General features: G+C 43.2%; 1 protein-coding gene across 6 annotated transcripts in view; it reads left to right on the top strand.

Moving 5' to 3' along the window:
• LOC106586780 (SH3 and PX domain-containing protein 2A) overlaps positions 1-19017 on the top strand; it is a 122839-nt gene that overhangs the window by 58473 nt on the left and 45349 nt on the right. For all 6 annotated transcript variants that reach the window (XM_014174425.2, XM_014174414.2, XM_014174408.2 and 3 more), the window contains one exon: positions 9725-9753. In XM_014174425.2, the coding sequence (XP_014029900.1) occupies positions 9725-9753 (29 nt within the window). The remainder of the gene's footprint in view (positions 1-9724; positions 9754-19017) is intronic.

Here is a 19017-nt window from a genome sequence, read left to right as displayed (position 1 = left end):
CTCCTACAGTATCCTCTGCTACTCCTATAGTACCCTCTGTTGCTCCTTTAGTACCCTCTGCTACTCCTATAGTACCCTCTGCTACTCCTGCCGTACCCTCTGTTACTCCTTTAAATACCCTCTGCTACTCCTATAGTAAGCTCTGTTACTCCTACTGTACCCTCTGTTACTCCTATAGTATCCTCTGCTACTCTTACAGTACTCTCTGTTACTCTTATAATACCCTCTGCTACTCCTATAGTACCCTATGTTACTCCTATAGTACCCTCTGTTGCTCCTATATTACTGTCTGCTACTCCTATAGTACACTATGTTACTCCTATTGTACCCTCTGTGACTTCTACAGTACAGTCTGTTACTCCTATAGTATCCTCTGCTGCTCCTATAGTATCCTCTATTACTCCTACAGTACCCTCTGTTACTCCTATAATACCCAATTGTACTCCTATAGTACCCTCTGATACTCCTATAGTACCCTCTGTTACTCCTATAGTATCCTCTGCTACTCCTTTAGTACCCTATGTTACTCCTATAATACCCTATGTTACTCCTATAATACCCTGTGTTACTCCTATTGTACCCTCTGCTACTCCTATAGTACCCTCTGTTAGTCCTATAGTATCCTCTGCTACTCCTTTAGGACCCTCTGTTACTCCTGCCGTACCCTCTGTTACTCCTTTAAATACCCTCTGCTACTCCTATAGTACCCTCTGTTACTCCTACTGTACCCTCTGTTACTCCTATAGTACCATCTGTTACTCCTATAGTACCCTCTGCTACTCCTATAGTATCCTCTGCTACTCCTACAGTATCCTCTGCTACTCCTATAGTACCCTCTGTTGCTCCTTTAGTACCCTCTGCTACTCCTATAGTACCCGTTGCTACTCCTATAGTACCCTATGTTACTCCTATAATACCCTCTGTTACTCCTACAGTACCTTCTGTTACTCCTATAGTACCCTCTGTTACTCCTATAGTACCCTCTGCTACTCTTACAGTACCCTCTGTTACTCCTGTAGTACCCTCTGCTACTCCTATAGTACCCTCTGCTACTCCTATAGTACCCTATGTTACTCCTATAATACCCTCTGCGACTCCTATAGTACAGTATGTTACTCCTATAGTATCCTCTGCTACTCCTATAGTACCCTATGTTACTCCTGTAACACCTTCTGTTACTCCTACAGTACCCTCTGTTACTCCTACACTACCCTCTGCTACTCCTATAGTACCCTATGTTACTCCTATAGTATCCTCTGCTGCTCCTATAGTACAGTCTGTTACTCCTATAGTATCCTCTGCTGCTCCTATAGTATCCTCTGCTACTCCTACAGTACCCTCTGCTACTCCTATAGTACCCTATGTTACTCCTATAATACCCTCTGCTACTCATATAGTACCCTCTGCTACTCCTATAGTACCCTCTGTTAGTCCTATAGTATCCTCTGCTACTCCTATAGTACCCCATGTTACTCCTGTAACACCTTCTGTTACTCCTACAGTACCCTCTGTTGCTCCTATATTACTGTCTGCTACTCCTATAGTACCCTATGTTACTCCTATTGTACCCTCTGCGACTCCTACAGTACAGTCTGTTACTCCTATAGTATCCTCTGCTGCTCATATAGTATCCTCTGCTGCTCCTATAGTACCCTCTGCTACTCCTATAGTACCCTATGTTACTCCTATAATACCCTCTGCTACTCATATAGTACCCTCTGATACTGCTATAGTACCCTCTGTTAGTCCTATAGTATCCTCTGCTACTCCTATAGTACCCTCTGCTACTCCTATAGTACCCTATGTTACTCCTATAATACCCTCTGCTACTCCTATAGTACCCTCTGTTAGTCCTATAGTATCCTCTGCTGCTCCTATAGTACCCTCTGTTACTCCTATAGTACCATCTGTTACTCCTATAATACCCTCTGCTACTCCTATAGTACCCTTTGCTACTCCTATAATACCCTCTGTTACTCCTACAGTACCTTCTGTTACTTCTATAGTACCCTCTGTTACTCCTATAGTACCCCCTGCTACTCTTACTGTACCCTCTGTTACTTCTACAGTACCCTCTGCTACTCCTATAGTACCCTATGTTACTTCTATAGTATCCTCTGCTACTCCTATAGTACCCTCTGCTACTCCTATAGTATCCTCTGCTACTCCTACAGTACTCTCTGTTACTCCTATAATATCCTCTGCTACTCCTATAGTACCCTCTGCTACTCCTATAGTACCCTATGTTACTCCTATAATACCCTCTGTTACTCCTGCAATACCTTCTGTTACTCCTATAGTACCCTCTGGTACTCCTGTAGTACCCTCTGCTACTCTTACAGTACCCTCTGTTACTTCTACAGTACCCTCTGCTACTCCTATAGTACCCTATGTTACTTCTATAGTATCCTCTGCTACTCCTATAGTACCCTCTGCTACTCCTACAGTACCCTCTGATACTCCTGTAGTACCCTCTGCTACTCCTATAGTACCCACTGCTACTCCTATAGTACCCTCTGCTACTCCTATAGTACCCTCTGTTAGTCATCCCGTACCCTCTGTTACTCCTGTAGTACCCTCTGCTACCCCTATAGTACCCTCTGTTACTCCTACAGTAGCCTCTGCTACTCCTTTAGTACCTTGCCTACCAGACTGGTAGTGTTAGGACTGGAACAAGACTACTCCTATAGCTGTTCAGTCAAGAGAATGAGTCAAAACTTTCCAAAGGGCACGGCTGCTAAGGTAGATTGAATTCTCAGACCATGATCTGATTCCACTAGGGCCATGTGTCTCTGTACAGTAAAAATCAATCCCACCAATCACATCTTGAAAAGGTCAGACCTTGAGGGATCCAGATCAGTTATAGTCTGTGTGTGAGGTGCAGGGATATAACACCATTGTAAATACAACCTATATTTATGTTTATTTATTTTCCCTTTTGTATTTTATTGGCATGGGAAACATATGTTTACATTGCCAAAGCAAGTGAAATAGATAATAAACAAAAGTGAAATAAACAATAAAAATTAACAGTAAACGTTACACTTACAAAAGTTCTAAAAGAATAAAGACATTACAAATGTCATATTAAGTCTATATACAGTGTTGTAATGATGTGCAAATAGTTAAAATGACATTGAAATTGATATTAGGGACATCTGCCTGTGAATGGGAGTACTGCAACAGAGAGACAAATTCAAGGCTGATGTCATTGATGTACCTTAGAATAGCTCAACTTGGTTTTCAAATGAGAGTTCTTCATCTTTTATGTCTTAAATGAGATGTACATTCTTTGTATGTCAAGTCTTTCTCGGTGTAGCGTCAGCCTATCTTTCAGTCTTTACCTATTACACACAGCAGTGTCAAAGCCTCAAAACATGTGCAATTCATTTGTTGATCCTTCTCTGCACAAATTAGCTTGAAATATATGCTTGTGAGCTTGTGTTTCACCTGGAATCAACAATCAACACATTAAAGACATCTTGAATCTTCCCTTTTAAGCATTTCCCTCAAGTACAGCAGCATGGTCATGTTCATTCCAAAAACTCACCACGAGGTGGCGTTCTCCTCGATGTAAATGGCCCTATGTGGAAACAGCTGTCTAGACCCAGATCAGCTGGAATACAGTGCAGACTGCAGGGCTGCAGCCAGTGACCCTGTGGCTCCGAACTACAGTAGGGAGAAAAGTGTCCCAGGGGGCTTTCCATCAGAGATAAATGTGTCCACTGTCTGGTATTTTTCTGTCAGTTTTTTTTCTCTGTCATTATTTATGTACATTTTGGCCCCGGGCTGTTCCTGTGAGAGATAGATTTCCAGACAAGATTCCTTGTCTTTCTGGTCGTTTTTAAGACTCTCGCTCTTTTCCTCTGTCTGACATGGGAATTTTCACACTTTCTTTTAGCTGTGATTTAAATTGTGGATGAATTTGAATGGAATGGCCATTTCCACAGCACCTGTATCAGTGCTCAAACTAGGCTAGACAGTACAGTATTGTTCATTAATAGATGCACTTAGAATATTGTATTATAATCCCTCTCTGACTGAATGAAGGATGAACATTTTTATACTCTTCAGTTGAATGTCAAGACAATTATCATACTATCAAATCAAATCAAATTTGGTTGGTCACATACACATATTTAGCAGATGTTATTGCGGGTGTAGCGAAATACTTGTACAAAGTTGCTTTGGAGCTAAATATGCTAAATATGTCGGCGCTATCTGACGTCATCGATGCTCAGAACTCACATTGTTCACCACCTTCTTGTAAATAACAACTACAATTCCCTTTGAGTGACAGTGGTTCCAGTCTTCAGTCTTCTTATCAGATTATAACTGCGATAAGTCATGGACTCAAGTGATTGGTCAGCTGTTGGGGCCTCTCCGCTGGCTATGAGCAAAGTAGCATTGTGTTGTCCCTAGTGATGGTGTAAGTCTCCAATCAACAGACTGGGCTTTTTTTTGGCTAATTAGAAACAAGGGATGGGGTGTGTGTTAGGGGAGGGGGGTAATTGTATGTGTGTGTGTTTGTGGGGGGTAATTGATTCTCTGTACCATTTTAAGGGAGGGTTGCTAGTGGGCAGAAGGAGCTTGAGCCTTGGCCCAATAATTAGGTGGGCGGGGAGGGGAGAGTTGAGGGGTGGTGATATGGTACTCCTCAGGGATTTAGAGTTCAGGTTAGGGGGGGGTTGGCTAAGGGGCCTGATGTTCAGATTGGGTTTACTTAGGGAGGGAGGGAGAGAGAGAGAGACAGACAGAGTAAGAGAGAGAGAGAGAGAGAGAGAGAGAGATACTTTAATGCTGTACATAGACATTTGAAATGTCTCTATTCCTTTGAAACTTTTGTGAGTGTAACGTTTACTGTTCATTTTTGATTGTTCATTTCACTTTTGTTTATGATCTATTTAACTTGCTTTGGCAATGTAAACATATGTTTCCCATGCCAATAAAGCCCTTTGAATTGAATTGAGAAGGCAAGAGAGAGGGAGGGAGGGGGAGAGAGAGAGAGGAAGGAGGGACAGATTAATTTGGAGAAGTGCACATTCACATTCAAACCACCGGGCCAAACTCTGGGGGCCATTGGGTGTAATTAGTGCACAACCATCATGTTACTACTGTAGCTAAAGACCCCCACAGCCTTTATCTCTCAATCTGTTCCAGTTCATACACTGTCAATAAGAAACAGATTGCCTGGTTTGGATAGTAGCTCACAGGATTTAAAGCCGGTCCCAAATAGTTCCTTAACCCTCCTTTTTGCCCTAACCCTTCAATGTTTGTAGATCTGTAAGGTAGAAGCAATATGGTGGAAGCCCCTCCACTACACTGCTTATACCCAGACCTTTGAGATCTGAAAACATTGAAGGGTTAGGGCCAAGGGGAGGGTTCGGGAGTGATTTGGGACCGGCTGGTACAGAACATAAAAGAGGAATGGAAGGTCTCCATTCACAGGGGTTCAGGAATGGCTTGACTAACCTAGTGTCCTCGCTACTGACCTATATCACAGAAGGTCAGAGGTCACATTTGTTTGACCTGCTAATCAATCAGTCAGTAGATCTGTTTAGCTGGCCTCACGGCTTCCTAAATGTGCGTTCAGTGATTGAGCGGAGTGATGACATGCTCATGTTTGTGTACGTGTGTAGGCCTACGGACAGATCAGTTTGTCACACACACATTCTTACTGTAATCAGTCGGATTTCACTTTTCTCCCTGGAATCTTCGAGTGACAGGACTTCCTAGACATATAAAGGTCATTGACCTTTAACTTCTGCTGCCATGTGTGATCAGTCTTCTAAATTTAGCATGGTTGTACAGAAAGAACAAATATTTATTTTGAAATGGAGACAGCATTTTGATTCCCACTGCCTGTAAAGGGGGAACACTAGCCCTCAGAAACCACACACACACCCTCTTGAAATATTCAACAATATACTTACATATTTCCCCCCTCCTTTTCACCTTCCTCTTTCCCTCTGTCCTTAAAATATTTCTCTCATTACAATACATAGGAAGAGAGCTATCGGCCAGAACTCACGCCTCACCCCCGGGGGAACAGTATTATTTCAGGCTCGAGTAAACTGGTCACTAGCCAGAGGGCCCCCCCATAAATGTCTTTCAGATGCCTCCCAAAAAACCCGGGACTCAAAACTGCCAAAAATAACCATCCCTGGTCCCATTGACCACAAGCCTAACCTGGATGCGACCTAGCTATTAGCGTAGCGGCTAGGCTAGGCTAACTCCGCTAATGGGCTAATTTAGGTCAATGTTTACTTGTATTTAACACTAGCTAGAGGTTAGTGCTACTGTAGGCTAATGCTAGGTTAATGGGATAATTTATGTCAATGTTTACACATACTTAACAGTTTGTTGAGTAGATGTATGTAGCCCACTCTGTTGTTAAGGGTTTAATGAAATTCCTGAATGCTTAGCTAAGCTCAGGACCATCATATGATGATAATCAGGGGCACAACTTTGGTTTTAGAAGTGGGGGGGAGCATAATATATATATACAACGGGTGGGTCTAATCCTGAGTGCTGATTGGTTAAAAGCGCTTTCCTGCCGGTGTCTATTCCACAAGTTACCATCGGCTAAATCTATGACGTTAAAATGCTTATTTACTCTGTTCCATCTGACTGTGCAATCCACTGTCTCATCAACCCAACCAGGCACTTTATAAACTTGAACTCCACTATAAAAAGCATCTAGACATTTATCTCACATTTCCTTTAGACTGACATTTAGTTTTCAACAGTGGAGATTTGTATAAACCTTGCTGTCTGTCTCTCCATCATTTGCAACATTGTTTCAATAGTCAAATTCCATCTCCAACTGTCCCATAGTAATGAATGTGTTGGGAGTCAGGACGAGACAGACAGGCAGGCAGCGTTTCTCAGCCAGTCGAAATCATGAATGAGCTGGCATCATTTTTATGGATATATACGAACAAATATAAATTGAAAAAAGGTAAAACCAAACGCAGCTAATTTGCTGTATTTCCAGCTTCAGTTTGAAGTGATTGTATTACTCTAGCTGTGTTGTTGGCTAGCTCCTCTGAACAGCAGTGTTGTGACGAGTGAGCACCGTTTCTATGCCAGGCGAAATCGCGACTCATTAGCTTCTTGTTATGGATGTATCCAAATAAATGTCACATGTCCACCCCCGTCCCCAGTGAAAGTTGCGCCCCTGAAGATAATACACCTCAAAGCGTTTTTGGTTTGACCTTTATCAGGGTCCTATTCATTAGGCACCAAATAGAGGACAACAGACTAAAAGAGGGAGCGATTATAACTTGTCTAATAACAAAGGCTTGTTCGTTTCCCATTGCAAAACTGTACACGTTGTACTCTAATGAATACTGTACAACACAGTTTACCAGGACATAGTTAATAACTGAATCGAAACACACACAGTATCGATTTAACCAGGAGACTGTTCTTGTTCTCAAGTATGAAGGGTTATTAGTTAGCTACTGTGAGTCTGTCATTGTTGATCCATCCATATAATAGTCATTCTATTTTCGTGGATCTATCTATCTCACTCAACACGATGACGATGCACAGTATTGCTAATAGAAAGAACTAGACAGACATTCCAAAGCTGAAGTTGCTGGTTGTGGTTGATGCACAACATTTACAGTTGGACGAAAAAGTGCTTACGCAGTTGACTTTTCTTGATTTTGAATTCTTTATAAGATGTTCAGGACAGGTTTGCCATGTAAATGAAGCTCAGCAGGCATTGTTTAACAGTCTCCAGGGTAGAGGAGTACAATTAAGTACTTTTCAGCCTGCTGCGGTGTTCGGCCAAACAAGCCCTTTCCTTACTACACAGCGTGAAACATGGAAGGCAGTTTACTTGTACTATCTGTGCAAGTTAAGTATTGATTGAGTTAGTATTTTAGTGTTTTAAGTGCTTAAAAAGATATTCAACTTGAAAATATGTCCCTGATTCTCCTCTCCTCTCCTCTCCTCTCCTCTCCTCTCCTCTCCTCTCCTCTCCTCTCCTCTCCTCTCCTCTCCTCTCCTCTCCTCCACTATTTAGGTTTTGACTGTCAACCTGGGAGCTATCCCTCTGTGTCTGTGTAGTTTTAAAGGCCCTGGTAGCCCACTACCCCTAGCTCAGGTCACATTGTGTTGTAAACTCTGTAAGTGAGACCTCTTCTCCTGTTAACTCTCCAACACTGGGGACTGGCATAGCTAGGTGGGCCTTTGTTATGGGGTTATAGGTTGACAGCACTGACATTACACTAGTGTAGAGTAGTGTTAAGGTGTGTTCAATACAAAACAGACGTTTGTGATTGGAGTTGAATTGTGAGATTTTTGTAGAAATATGTACCAAATAATCATAGAACTACAGAATATAGAATCATAGAATTCTATCATGTAAAATTATAGAAATATATAGAATTGGTGTTGTTGTTCTATGTGGGTATATCTATATGGACATATATATCTGGATGTCTATAGAAGCGTAGCAGTGGATCCTAAGAAAGGGAACATAAAATGTTGAAAATCCTGGAAATCTCTATCACCCATAAAGAAGAGGATATTGGCAGCATTGCCAACACTGCAGCAGGCAGGACCAAGGACAGAAAAAGCAAATATCCTGCTAGCTGGTGCAAGAATTCTCCTTCCACAGATTATTTCCATTAAAATCCCATCTCTAACTATAGTCTCACTGTCAGCTGAATACAATAGCTTCAGTTGTTTCTCTTTAGCTGGAGGGTCATCTGCCCAGAGCGGCTGACCACTGATGACACCAGGGTAGGAGCTAGAGTCCGTCTGGTCACAATGGACAGTATTCTGACCTGACTTGGCTGGCCATTAGAACAATATAAGGGCATTATTCATGATCCTCTGTGGAGAGCTACAAAGAGGCTAATTGAGGCAGGGCATTGACTCTGAAAGGGTAGAGAGAGATGGCTACAGACCTTGGATTGGTCTTTTGGTCTCGGGTGAAGTGTGTGTGTGTGTTCATTCACAGCGACAGCCCAGGAGAATAATTTCCTTAACCTCATTAAAAAGACCACTAACTTCATCGTCATCCTGATGAAACACCAAGCTATTCCAAGCATCATTCTGCCCTCTGCAGTTACACACACACACACACACACACACACACACACACACACACACACACACACACACACACACACACACACACACACACACTCTCTCTCTCTCCATCAGCAGTCACAGCATAGCATAGCACAGCACATCACAACACACACCCATTCAGCAGGGCTAGTTCCGCTCCGCAGTTCGCATATCCTTAATTTAGCCGTAGTTTAGCTAGCAACATAATCCAATAATAATCCATTAAGAAGACTTAAACAGATCCTCCCTCTCTTTCTCTCTGATGGAGGACATGAGGAAAGGGGAGTTGAAGAGGAGGAGGGAGGGAGGGAGGGCGGATGGTGGTGCCGTTTCAAACGTCACATGATCAGGTTGTCAGTTGGCCCTACTCATTCAACTCTCTCTCTCTCTCTCTCTCTCTCTCTCTCTCTCTCTCTCTCTCATACTCTCATAATTGCTCACTCACTCACTCCTCTCAGACACACACACACACACGCCTCTCTCTGTCTCTGCGTGCGGGCTGAGCTGTGTGTGTGTACGTGTGTGTGTATGTTAATGAGGTCAAGGAGTGACAGACACCGTACGTGTGTGTCCTCTGTGCTGCTGTCCTTCCCTTGACTCTCATCATGTCCCTCTGTTGTTGCTTCTTTTTTAGGGACTATGGATCATCCAAGCGCAAATCAGGTAAGGCACCTGTCTTTCCACTGCCCTATTGATTTAAAGTGTCTTCATGTTTTCTACAGTATGTATGTTGTAAGACATTGTAATTCTGTCAGCAGACTATCCTCTATAGAGTAATTGATTGACTTAGGTAGATGGAGGGAAAACTTACCCCCCCCCCCCTTCTTCTTCAACCTGTAGCACTGAATGATTTGTCATCCTGGTGAATGATACTTGTCACACAGCGTGATCTATCTTTCCCTTTAACTGTCGCTTTCATGTCTATCTGTCAATGTGGGTTTTGTTTACTTGTCCGCTAACGGAACAGAACAGTGACAGACTGTTGACCAGTGTTTTTGGGATGCGTTCCAACTGAACAAACCCTTTGTATAGCCTCGTCTTGCCTTCAGCCTTGGGTGGGGTCGATTAAAGTATTGAAACTCCTGGGGATGTCTCAGCAAGGATAGCCGTTGATGTTCCTGTTCTGTCTGCCAGGATTAATTATTTTCTGTTGTGGGGAGAGACAGATTGCATCCTAAATGGCAACGAATTCCCTATATAGTGCATTACTTTTGTCCAGAGCCCTATGGTCAAAAATAGTGCACTATAAAGGGAATAGGGAGCCATTTAGGGCACAGCCATGGTCAAAACCGTTAAAATATTTCTTGGCTGTGGGCTTTGGTTTAAGGAATAGAAATTGCTTTGTATGACATACACCTTAGCCAAATACACCTTAGCCAAATACATTTAAACTCAGTTTTTCACAATTCCTGACATTTAATCCTAGTAAAATTCCCTGTGTTAGGTCAGTTAGGATCACCACTTTATTTTAAGAATGTGAAATGTCAGAATAATAGTTGAGAAAATGATTTATTTCAGCTTTTATTTATTTTCAGTTTACATCCACTCAATTAGTATTTGGTAGCATTGCCTTTAAATTGTTTTGGGTAGTCTTCTACAAGATTCCCACAATAAGTTGGGTGAATTTTGGCCCATTCCTCCTGACAGAGCTGGTGTAACTGAGTCAGGTTTGTAGACCTCCTTGCTCGCACATGCTTTTTCAGTTCTGCCCACAAATTTTCTATAGGATTGAGGTCAGGGCTTTGTGATGGCCACTTCAATACCTTGACTTTGTTGTCCTTAAGCCATTTTGCCACAACTTTGGAAGTATGCTTGGGGTCATTGTCCATTTGGAAGACCCATTTGCGACCAATCTTTAACTTCCTGACTGATGTCTTGAGATGTTCCTTCAATATATCCACCTAATTTTCCTCCCTTGTGATGCCATCTATTTTGTGAAGTGCACCAGTCCCTCCTGCAGAAAAGCACCCCCACAAGATGATGCTGCCACCCCCGTGCTTCACGGTTGGGATGGTGTTCTTCGGCTTGCAAGCATCCCCCTTTTTCCACCAAACATAATGATGGTCATTATGGCCCAACAGTTCTATTTTTGTTTCATCAGAACAGATGATATTTCTCCAAAAAGTATGATCTTTGTCCCCATGTGCAGTTGCAAACCGTAATCTGGCTTTTTTATGGCGGTTTTGGAGCAGTGCCTTCTTCCTTGCTGAGCGGCCTTTCAGGTTATGTCGATATAGGACTCGTTTTACTGTGGATATAAATACTTTTGTGCCTGTTTCCTCCAGCATCTTCACAAGGTTCTTTGCTGTTGTTCTGGGATTGATTTGCACTTTTCGCACCAAAGTACGTTCATCTCTAGGAGACTGCATCTCCTTCCTGAGCGGTATGACAGCTGCGTAGTCCCATGGTGTTTATCCTTGCGTACTATTGTTTGTAGGGATGAACGTGGTAACTTCAGGCATTTGGAAATTGCTCCCAAGGATGAACCTGACTTATGGAGGTCTACCATTTTTTTTCTGAGGTCTTGGCTGATTTCTTTTGATTTTCCCATGATGTCAAGCGAAGAGGCACTGAGTTTGAAGGTAGGCCTTGAAATACATCCACAGGTACACCTCCAATTGACTCAAATGATGTCAATTAGCCTTTCAGAAGCTTCTAAAGCCATGACATACTTTTCTGGAAGTTTCCAAGCTTTTTAAAGGCACAGTCAACTTAGTGTATGTTAACTTCTGACCCACTGGAATCGTGATACAGTGAATTTTAAGTGAAATAATCTGTCTGTAAACAATTGCACAAGGTAGATGTCCTAACCGACTTTCCAAAACTATTGTTTGTTAACAAGAAATTTGTGGAGTGGTTGAAAAACGAGTTGTAATGACTCCAACCTAAGTGTATGTAAACTTCCGACTTCAACTGTACATTAAATTAATGTAGAGTGTGAAGGATGCTGGGGCAGATTCTAGAGGGAGACACCAATGTGTATAATGTATCACTACTGTATTGGAAAGTGGGTGGGTTAGCCTGGTTCCAGATCTGTTTGTGCTGTCTTGCCAACCCCCATGGTCAAAGACCTGGCAGGACTTGGCTGGATGGGTGTATGTGTGTGGTAGAACATATGAAGAACATATGACTTCCTCTTATTGTATACTAGGCTATTCAATATGACTGACCTATGGAATATGAACATTTTCAGTGGGTCAAATATATGCTGTGACTAAGCTGTTTATCCATACATTCATACTTAAAAAGGTTTTGAGGTCGACATTAGCCATCTTAACGTGTTAGCATGGTGATGATATAGAAATAGTTGCTTAGCCATAGCATAAGATGTACGTGCGTGAGTCACCATTATCAAATCAAAGTTTATTGGTTGCCTACACAGATTTGCACATGTTATCGTAGGTGTAGCGAAATGCTTATTGCGAAGTTAGCTAGGAGCTAGAAACAAGGGTGATCATGTCTATCAGAGCCATCTTATCTGTGCTATGTTGTATCTTAAAGGGATAGCTCAACAAATATGTGCATCTCAAAGGGATAGCTCAACCAATATGTGCATCTTAAAGGGATAGCTCAAACAATATGTGCATCTTAAAGCGATAGCTCAACCAATATGTGCATCTTAAAGCGATAGCTCAACCAATATGTGCATCTTAAAGGGATAGCTCAACCAATATGTGCATCTTAAAGCGAAAGCTCAACCAATATGTGCATCTCAAAGGGATAGCTCAACCAATATGTGCATCTTAAAGGGATAGCTCAACCAATATGTGCATCTTAAAGGGATAGCTCAACCAATATGTGCATCTTAAAGGGATAGCTCAACCAATATGTGCTTCTTAAAGGGATAGTTCAGCCGAAACCATGGTAATATTGGACTTCTATGGGTTTAGAAAATACTAGCTAGCTAGCTAAGTAAGCGGTTGGTGACAGTGGCTAAATAAACAAAACAAAAGCATGGATGGCCCTCTGTTCTTGTCCACGGACTGCTTTCAGGGTAAGACCAATAAGACCAATAAGTAGATTTGGTCATTTAGGTGAACTATCCCTTTTAATATTTCTCTTTCCCCACACACATAGGTTGGGAGAGTGAAGGGAGAAGCACAAGTCAGACTTTTGCATGAATTTTTAAATAGAAAACAGCAGGAAATGCTTTGTGGTTAATGATCAATGACATTTCCGTCCGTTCTGAAGCCAAAAAGGCAACTTTTTGATAGTTTAGTAGTGGCTGACTGCCCATATCTACAAGCCAATATGATTTTCAGATTGTTTGTTATATTGCATGGTGATATCAGGGTGCTTTGCAGTAATATTATACTGTAATAATTTACCTTCAACTTGTTTTCCTTCTAACTTTGGTCTTACTTTCTTTCAATCTGTTTTTAAAATCAGTTCCAACATGCTTGAAAAACATTGAGTTTAATCAGAATGACTAATAGCAGTTAGTCAAAGTCAATCATAATTTGCTAAATGTAAGTTGTTTGGAGCATAGAATACGAACCCAACACACTTCCTTAAACTATCAGGTTCACCAATGCCCCGAATGAGATCACATCTATTCGATTAAATCCTTCTTTTTTTTACCAGAACCCTCATTTAATTTCTTTAGAAACTGACTGCTTTAAATGAGATACAAGACATTGGTGCCTTTTCCTCATCCTCTTCCTGAGTGCTGATCTAGGATCAATTTAGCCTTTTAGATCATACTGAATGAGATTACATGGACGGCGAGGACCTAGTTCACCTATCTGGTTTATTGAGATCCCCATTAGCTTTTGCTGAAGCAGCAGCTATTCTTCCTGGCGTCCACACAAAAACATCACACATGACAATAACACGGATACACTGATAGACAAGAACAGTCACGCAAATGGGAAATACAAACAATACAACTGAAGAATAATGTGTGTGTGTGTGTGTGTGTGTGTGTGTGTGTGTGTGTGTGTGTGTGTGTGTGTGTGTGTGTGTGTGTGTGTGTGTGTGTGTGTGTGTGTGTGTGTGTGTGTGTGTGTGTGTGTGTGTGTGTGTCATGACCTGACAAGGGGAAACTCTGGAGCCCAGTTATAGCCTCAGGGTAATGTTTATTTCTGGTCAGGTCAAGTGGGCAGCAAAAGTCCTAGCCTGCCCATTATGTGTGAAGGGAGGCTGGGGCTTCAGGAATCCCATGATAGGCTGGTGCTGCTACATGTCTAATGGATATCGACCAATAATGGTATCTCTTTGCATATGAAAGATAGTCTCGCCACATCTTCCCGACCCAGCATGTGAACTCGAAACCCTCTACATAAGAACACAGCATATAGGTTCCCTGAACTTTAGACCCCATCACTGTCGTTCGTTCCTCAGCAGGAATCACCATAGGAGGGAGTGACTCTCTTAGCTGTATGTTAGAACCAGTAGTTAACATGAGGGACAGGGTTATAGTAGCACGCTACTGTAGTTTGTGGTGCGTTTTATTTGGGTCTTAGCTGCAGTATAAGTCTAGAGATGACATAGTGTTAGCCTTCCCATAGACTCTGTTTACAGTATGGTCTGCATGGCTCCATGTCTGCAATGCCACAAAATTGCATGGAGTTAGTTACAGCACATAGGCTACACCACTAACTGATTATGTGACCTTTTCCAAGTTAATACTGATTCCTCTATTAACTTTAGATGTTTCATTCAGCTTTTACACAATATCAGCTTAATCTACAGTACATAGTGGTGGAATAATCGTCATATAAAAACCGAAACCTCCTCAGTCCAGATGAAGACCTCCGAGGTAATAAAGGCTGTGAGGAAAATAAAGGTCAGAAGTGGATTGGAGGAGGTCCCTCCTTCCCTCCCTGTCAGTCCTAGAGAGTTTCTGCCTTGCATGTGAAGGCCAGATGCAGTGAACAGAGGTCTGCTTCCCAAATGGCATCCTATTCCCTTTATAGTGCACTACTTTTAAGCAGGACTTATAGGGCACTGGACAAAAGTAGTTCACTACAGAGAATAGGGTGCCATTTGGGACGCACACAGAGTGAATGTGGAGGCCACGGGTTGAAAGAGAATGTCAGTCTGAATTCAGGCCCTGGTCTAGTGTTTACATGGCATGGCGCTTAAGATTCCAGCGTGACGTAGAAATGCCTAATAGGGTTGACGTGGGGCCTGCCGGGCTGGGGAGAGGAGGAGTGTGGGCGTTTGATTGTGCATGTGTGTGTGTGTATGCGTGTGTTTATATGTGTGTGTGGTTGGTGTGCGCGAGCCTGTGTTTGTTTTGTTAGGAATGGTAAGAGGGGTGGTGATTCTTTTTTTTGGCGTAACACAAGGAAGAAGACAACACCACATGGTTATGACAGCTCATCCTCCCAAGAAACAACAAATGTAGTCATTCTTCCTGCCTCACTAGGACCTTGTCATTCTCTGCATTGAACCTCATCAGGCAGCGAGCTCTTTAAATGTCAACGCTACATCCTTTGCTATTAGGCATCACTACAGACCCGGGTTTGATCCCAGGCTTTGTCTCCCGGTCCGCGACCAGGACACCCATGAGGCGGCGCACAAATGGCCCAGGGTCATCCGGGTTAGGGGAGGTTTTGGCCGGTCGGGATGTGCTTGTCCCATCGCGCTCTAGCGACTCCTTTTGGCGGGCACAGCGCATGCACGCTGACTTCGGTCGCCAGTTGTGCAGTGTTTCCTCCGACACGTTGGTGCGGCTGGCTTCCGGGTTAAATGGGCAGTGTGTCAAGAAGCAGTGTGGCTTGGCAGGGTTGTGTTTTTTGGAGGACTCACGGCTCTCGAACTTCGCCTTTCCCGAGTCCATACCGGAGTTACAGCGATGGGACAACACTGTAACTACCAATTGGATATCACGGATAAAGGGGTTAAAAAGTACAAAACAAATGATTAAATAAAAGTAAGAACACCCATAGCTCTTTCACCCAACATTGGCTGCAGTGAGTGCAGTCATAAACCACTGCAGTGACAATACAAGCAGACAGTCCAACAATGCCCAACACTAAGAGATATTTGCTCTCTATTGTAATGGTTGGCTTGGAGAGAGTGTAGCTGCGTTTGCCTAGCTCTTGTATCGTCCGAGGTCTCTCCCAAAGAGAAATGAGAAAGATAAATGTTTTAGCAGCCAGATCCCACTGTGACTGAGTGACGTGACTCAAAACAAAAGGAGAGAGAGATGGGAGGGATGGCGAGAGAGTGAAAAATGGAGAGAGAGAACCAAACACAGTCACAGTCTAAATAGAAAGAGGGTGGAGAAAGAGAAAGAGAAAGAAAGAAAGAAAGAAAGAAAGAAAGAAAGAAAGAAAGAAAGAAAGAAAGAAAGAAAGAAAGAAAGAAAGAGAGGGAACAGACCAGACTGCGAAACAGATGTAGCTTGCGCTATTTGGCCTCACCCCTCACTCTGTCCACCGACACTCTGTGACTCCCAGCTGGGTGCGTTAGCGACTATTTTGTCACCGCTCATGGCCGTTCCACGCCAGTATTTTGTCATCGCCACCGCCAGTGGTTGTCATTGCTAATGGTTAGCATCACTCTCGGTTTGCGATTGTCATTGTGATCAATGTGAGTGGTTGGTTCACATTTGGGTGACTCAATAATGGTTCGTAGTTATGTGTTGTTTCTAGCTGTAGTCTTGTCGTTGGCAATGGTTGTCTTGTCTGTGATCCTCGTTTGTCATTGTGAATGGTTGTCTCACCGTTGGATACTGGGTCTTCACTGTTAACTTCTGTCATCTCAATATTGGTTGTTTCTAGCTGTTTTTCTAGTCTTGGCATTGGTTGACAAGTGGTTGTAACTTCTTTCCGGACACATCCTGATGTGTGCCGACAGCTAGCTCTGTGAGGTACCGTCACTAGGCCCAGCATGCTAGAGTCTCTCTTTGCTTTGACTCACATGCTTTTATGTTATGAAGACATCTTGGAAATGGGACTTGTTATTTTGCCAACAAAATCCACCAGACAGATTCCAACACTTAATGTGTTGTGACATCTGTTGTGAAATGTATTGTAATGTTTTTAAAATGGTCTATCTGTCTTAACTTTGCTGGAGCCCAGTACGAGTAGCTGCTGCCCTTGCAGCAGCTAATGGGGGATCCATAATAAATACATTTCCAACTGAACTTCGACCAGACAAGCTGTCTCAATTTCTTTCAGTCAAAACATATTTCACAATTTCTCTTCTCTGCTTGAAAGCTTATAGTATAGAGTGATTGTAGGCGGGGGGATGAGGTATTATGGGGGGGATGGATGAAAGAGACAGAGAGAAGGCGGGAGTGGAGAGAGAGAGAGAGAGAGACAGACAGACAGCAACTAGCTTTTCCGAACATAATCTACTAAATTGATGAAATTACGGAGCGGATGGCTAATAAGCCGTTCCAAACGAAACCAGGAAATTAGTGACCTTAGAAAAGCTATTTGTCACTTCCACAAGTCCCTTAATTGCTGGGTAATGTGGACGTTTTGGGGTTGGTGGAAGGAGGAAAATGACCCACACCATACCAGCAGGAGGGAAAAAGAAAACACAGTGACTGGAGTCTGCTCGGGTTAGTGGGCCATCATCAGAGAACCCTGAAAGGAATTAAGCAGTCAGTGTGTGTGTGTGTGTGTGTGTGTGCGTGCGTGTGGGTCTTTCTGTGTGCGCATGCAGCAGCGGGTCTCCACTCTCCAGTTAATATCAATCATATGTTGAGTGCTGCGCTGAAAGAAACGTCTCATCTCTCGCTAGCTGGGTTTAGTTTGGAGGGTGCATGTTAACTGGGGTTGACCCGGCTGACCCGGGACACTCTACAAGCCTCCCTGGGGGGACCAGCATCAATCTCCTCAGCTCCGTGCGACTCTGGAGAGAAAGAGAGAGAGAAACAGCGAGAGAGAGGCTCTGACCTTTATTATATCATTTGAAAACTGAAATGGATGGATGTGGATTTTCCCTCACAGCGGGGGAGTGTGAGGGAATGGGGTGAAGGTGTGGTAGGGGTCGAGGGTCACAGGGTGGGGTAGAGGGACCTCCTGTGGTGTTCTGGCTCGGATGGATTCCTTCCTGAAATTATTTCAAGGAGAATGTCCCACAATGTTTTCAAGATAATGATATCCTACTATGCATTCGGTTGGGACATTTTCCTTGTTCTCTGCAGGCCGCTGGTTCCATGCTGTCGTTGTTTCCCAACCCTTCATATTGGTTATGGTTGGGGTTTATGGCCGTCCCAGACAGCTCTAGTTTTGTCTGCGTGCCCAGGTGAAAGATGATTTCAGACAGCGCTTCCGAGAAGAGAAGGACAGTTTGGACAGGAAATTTGAAAATGTAAAACCTCATTGATGACGACAGACACCCCTGCCTTGTCCCCCTCCTCTACCTTTTTTCTAATACCCAGTTTTCACAGATTTTGATATAATGGACACACACACACTGACACACACACACCCTGCTGACGTGTGGCATTTAATTTCCTGACGAGATGGGGATGTCTGAGCTGTGTTTGTAGAGGGGAGCCTGGGAGGGGAGAGCCTTCGAATGGAGCCGACGCGCTCCCTCTGACAATCCAGGACTGGATTGAGGGAGAGAGCGGGATGAAGGGAGGGGTGTGCCACGAAAAATGTGTGTCAGCCCAGGATCATGCGAGGCTATTTCAATTCTGTTGTTACACTCTCAATTGCTACAATATGTGTCGCTGAAGAAAGACAGCAGACGTTTCTGCAATAGCAGTCTTCTGTGATGGTCATATGCAGTGTATCACAACCACATGAACACGGACTGAAGTACTTTCTGCAAAACACTGTGTTTTGATGTAAATCAGTGCTCTCTACAATGGCAAAGATATTATATTTGGTTTGCACCGTAGAGACTGTTCAGGTCCTGCTGTTTGTGATCAGGAGGGAATAACAGGAACAATATGATGTTGATGAGATGTTTGTGTGCTGAGCATCATGGACTGAATAACATCCCCTTTCCTCT

The sequence above is a fragment of the Salmo salar genome, chromosome ssa02 (genome assembly GCF_905237065.1).
Source record: "Salmo salar chromosome ssa02, Ssal_v3.1, whole genome shotgun sequence".
Taxonomy (NCBI): Eukaryota; Metazoa; Chordata; class Actinopteri; order Salmoniformes; family Salmonidae; genus Salmo; species Salmo salar.
Note: the sequence above shows the minus strand (reverse complement) of the source record. Positions and strands in the feature narration are given on the sequence as shown.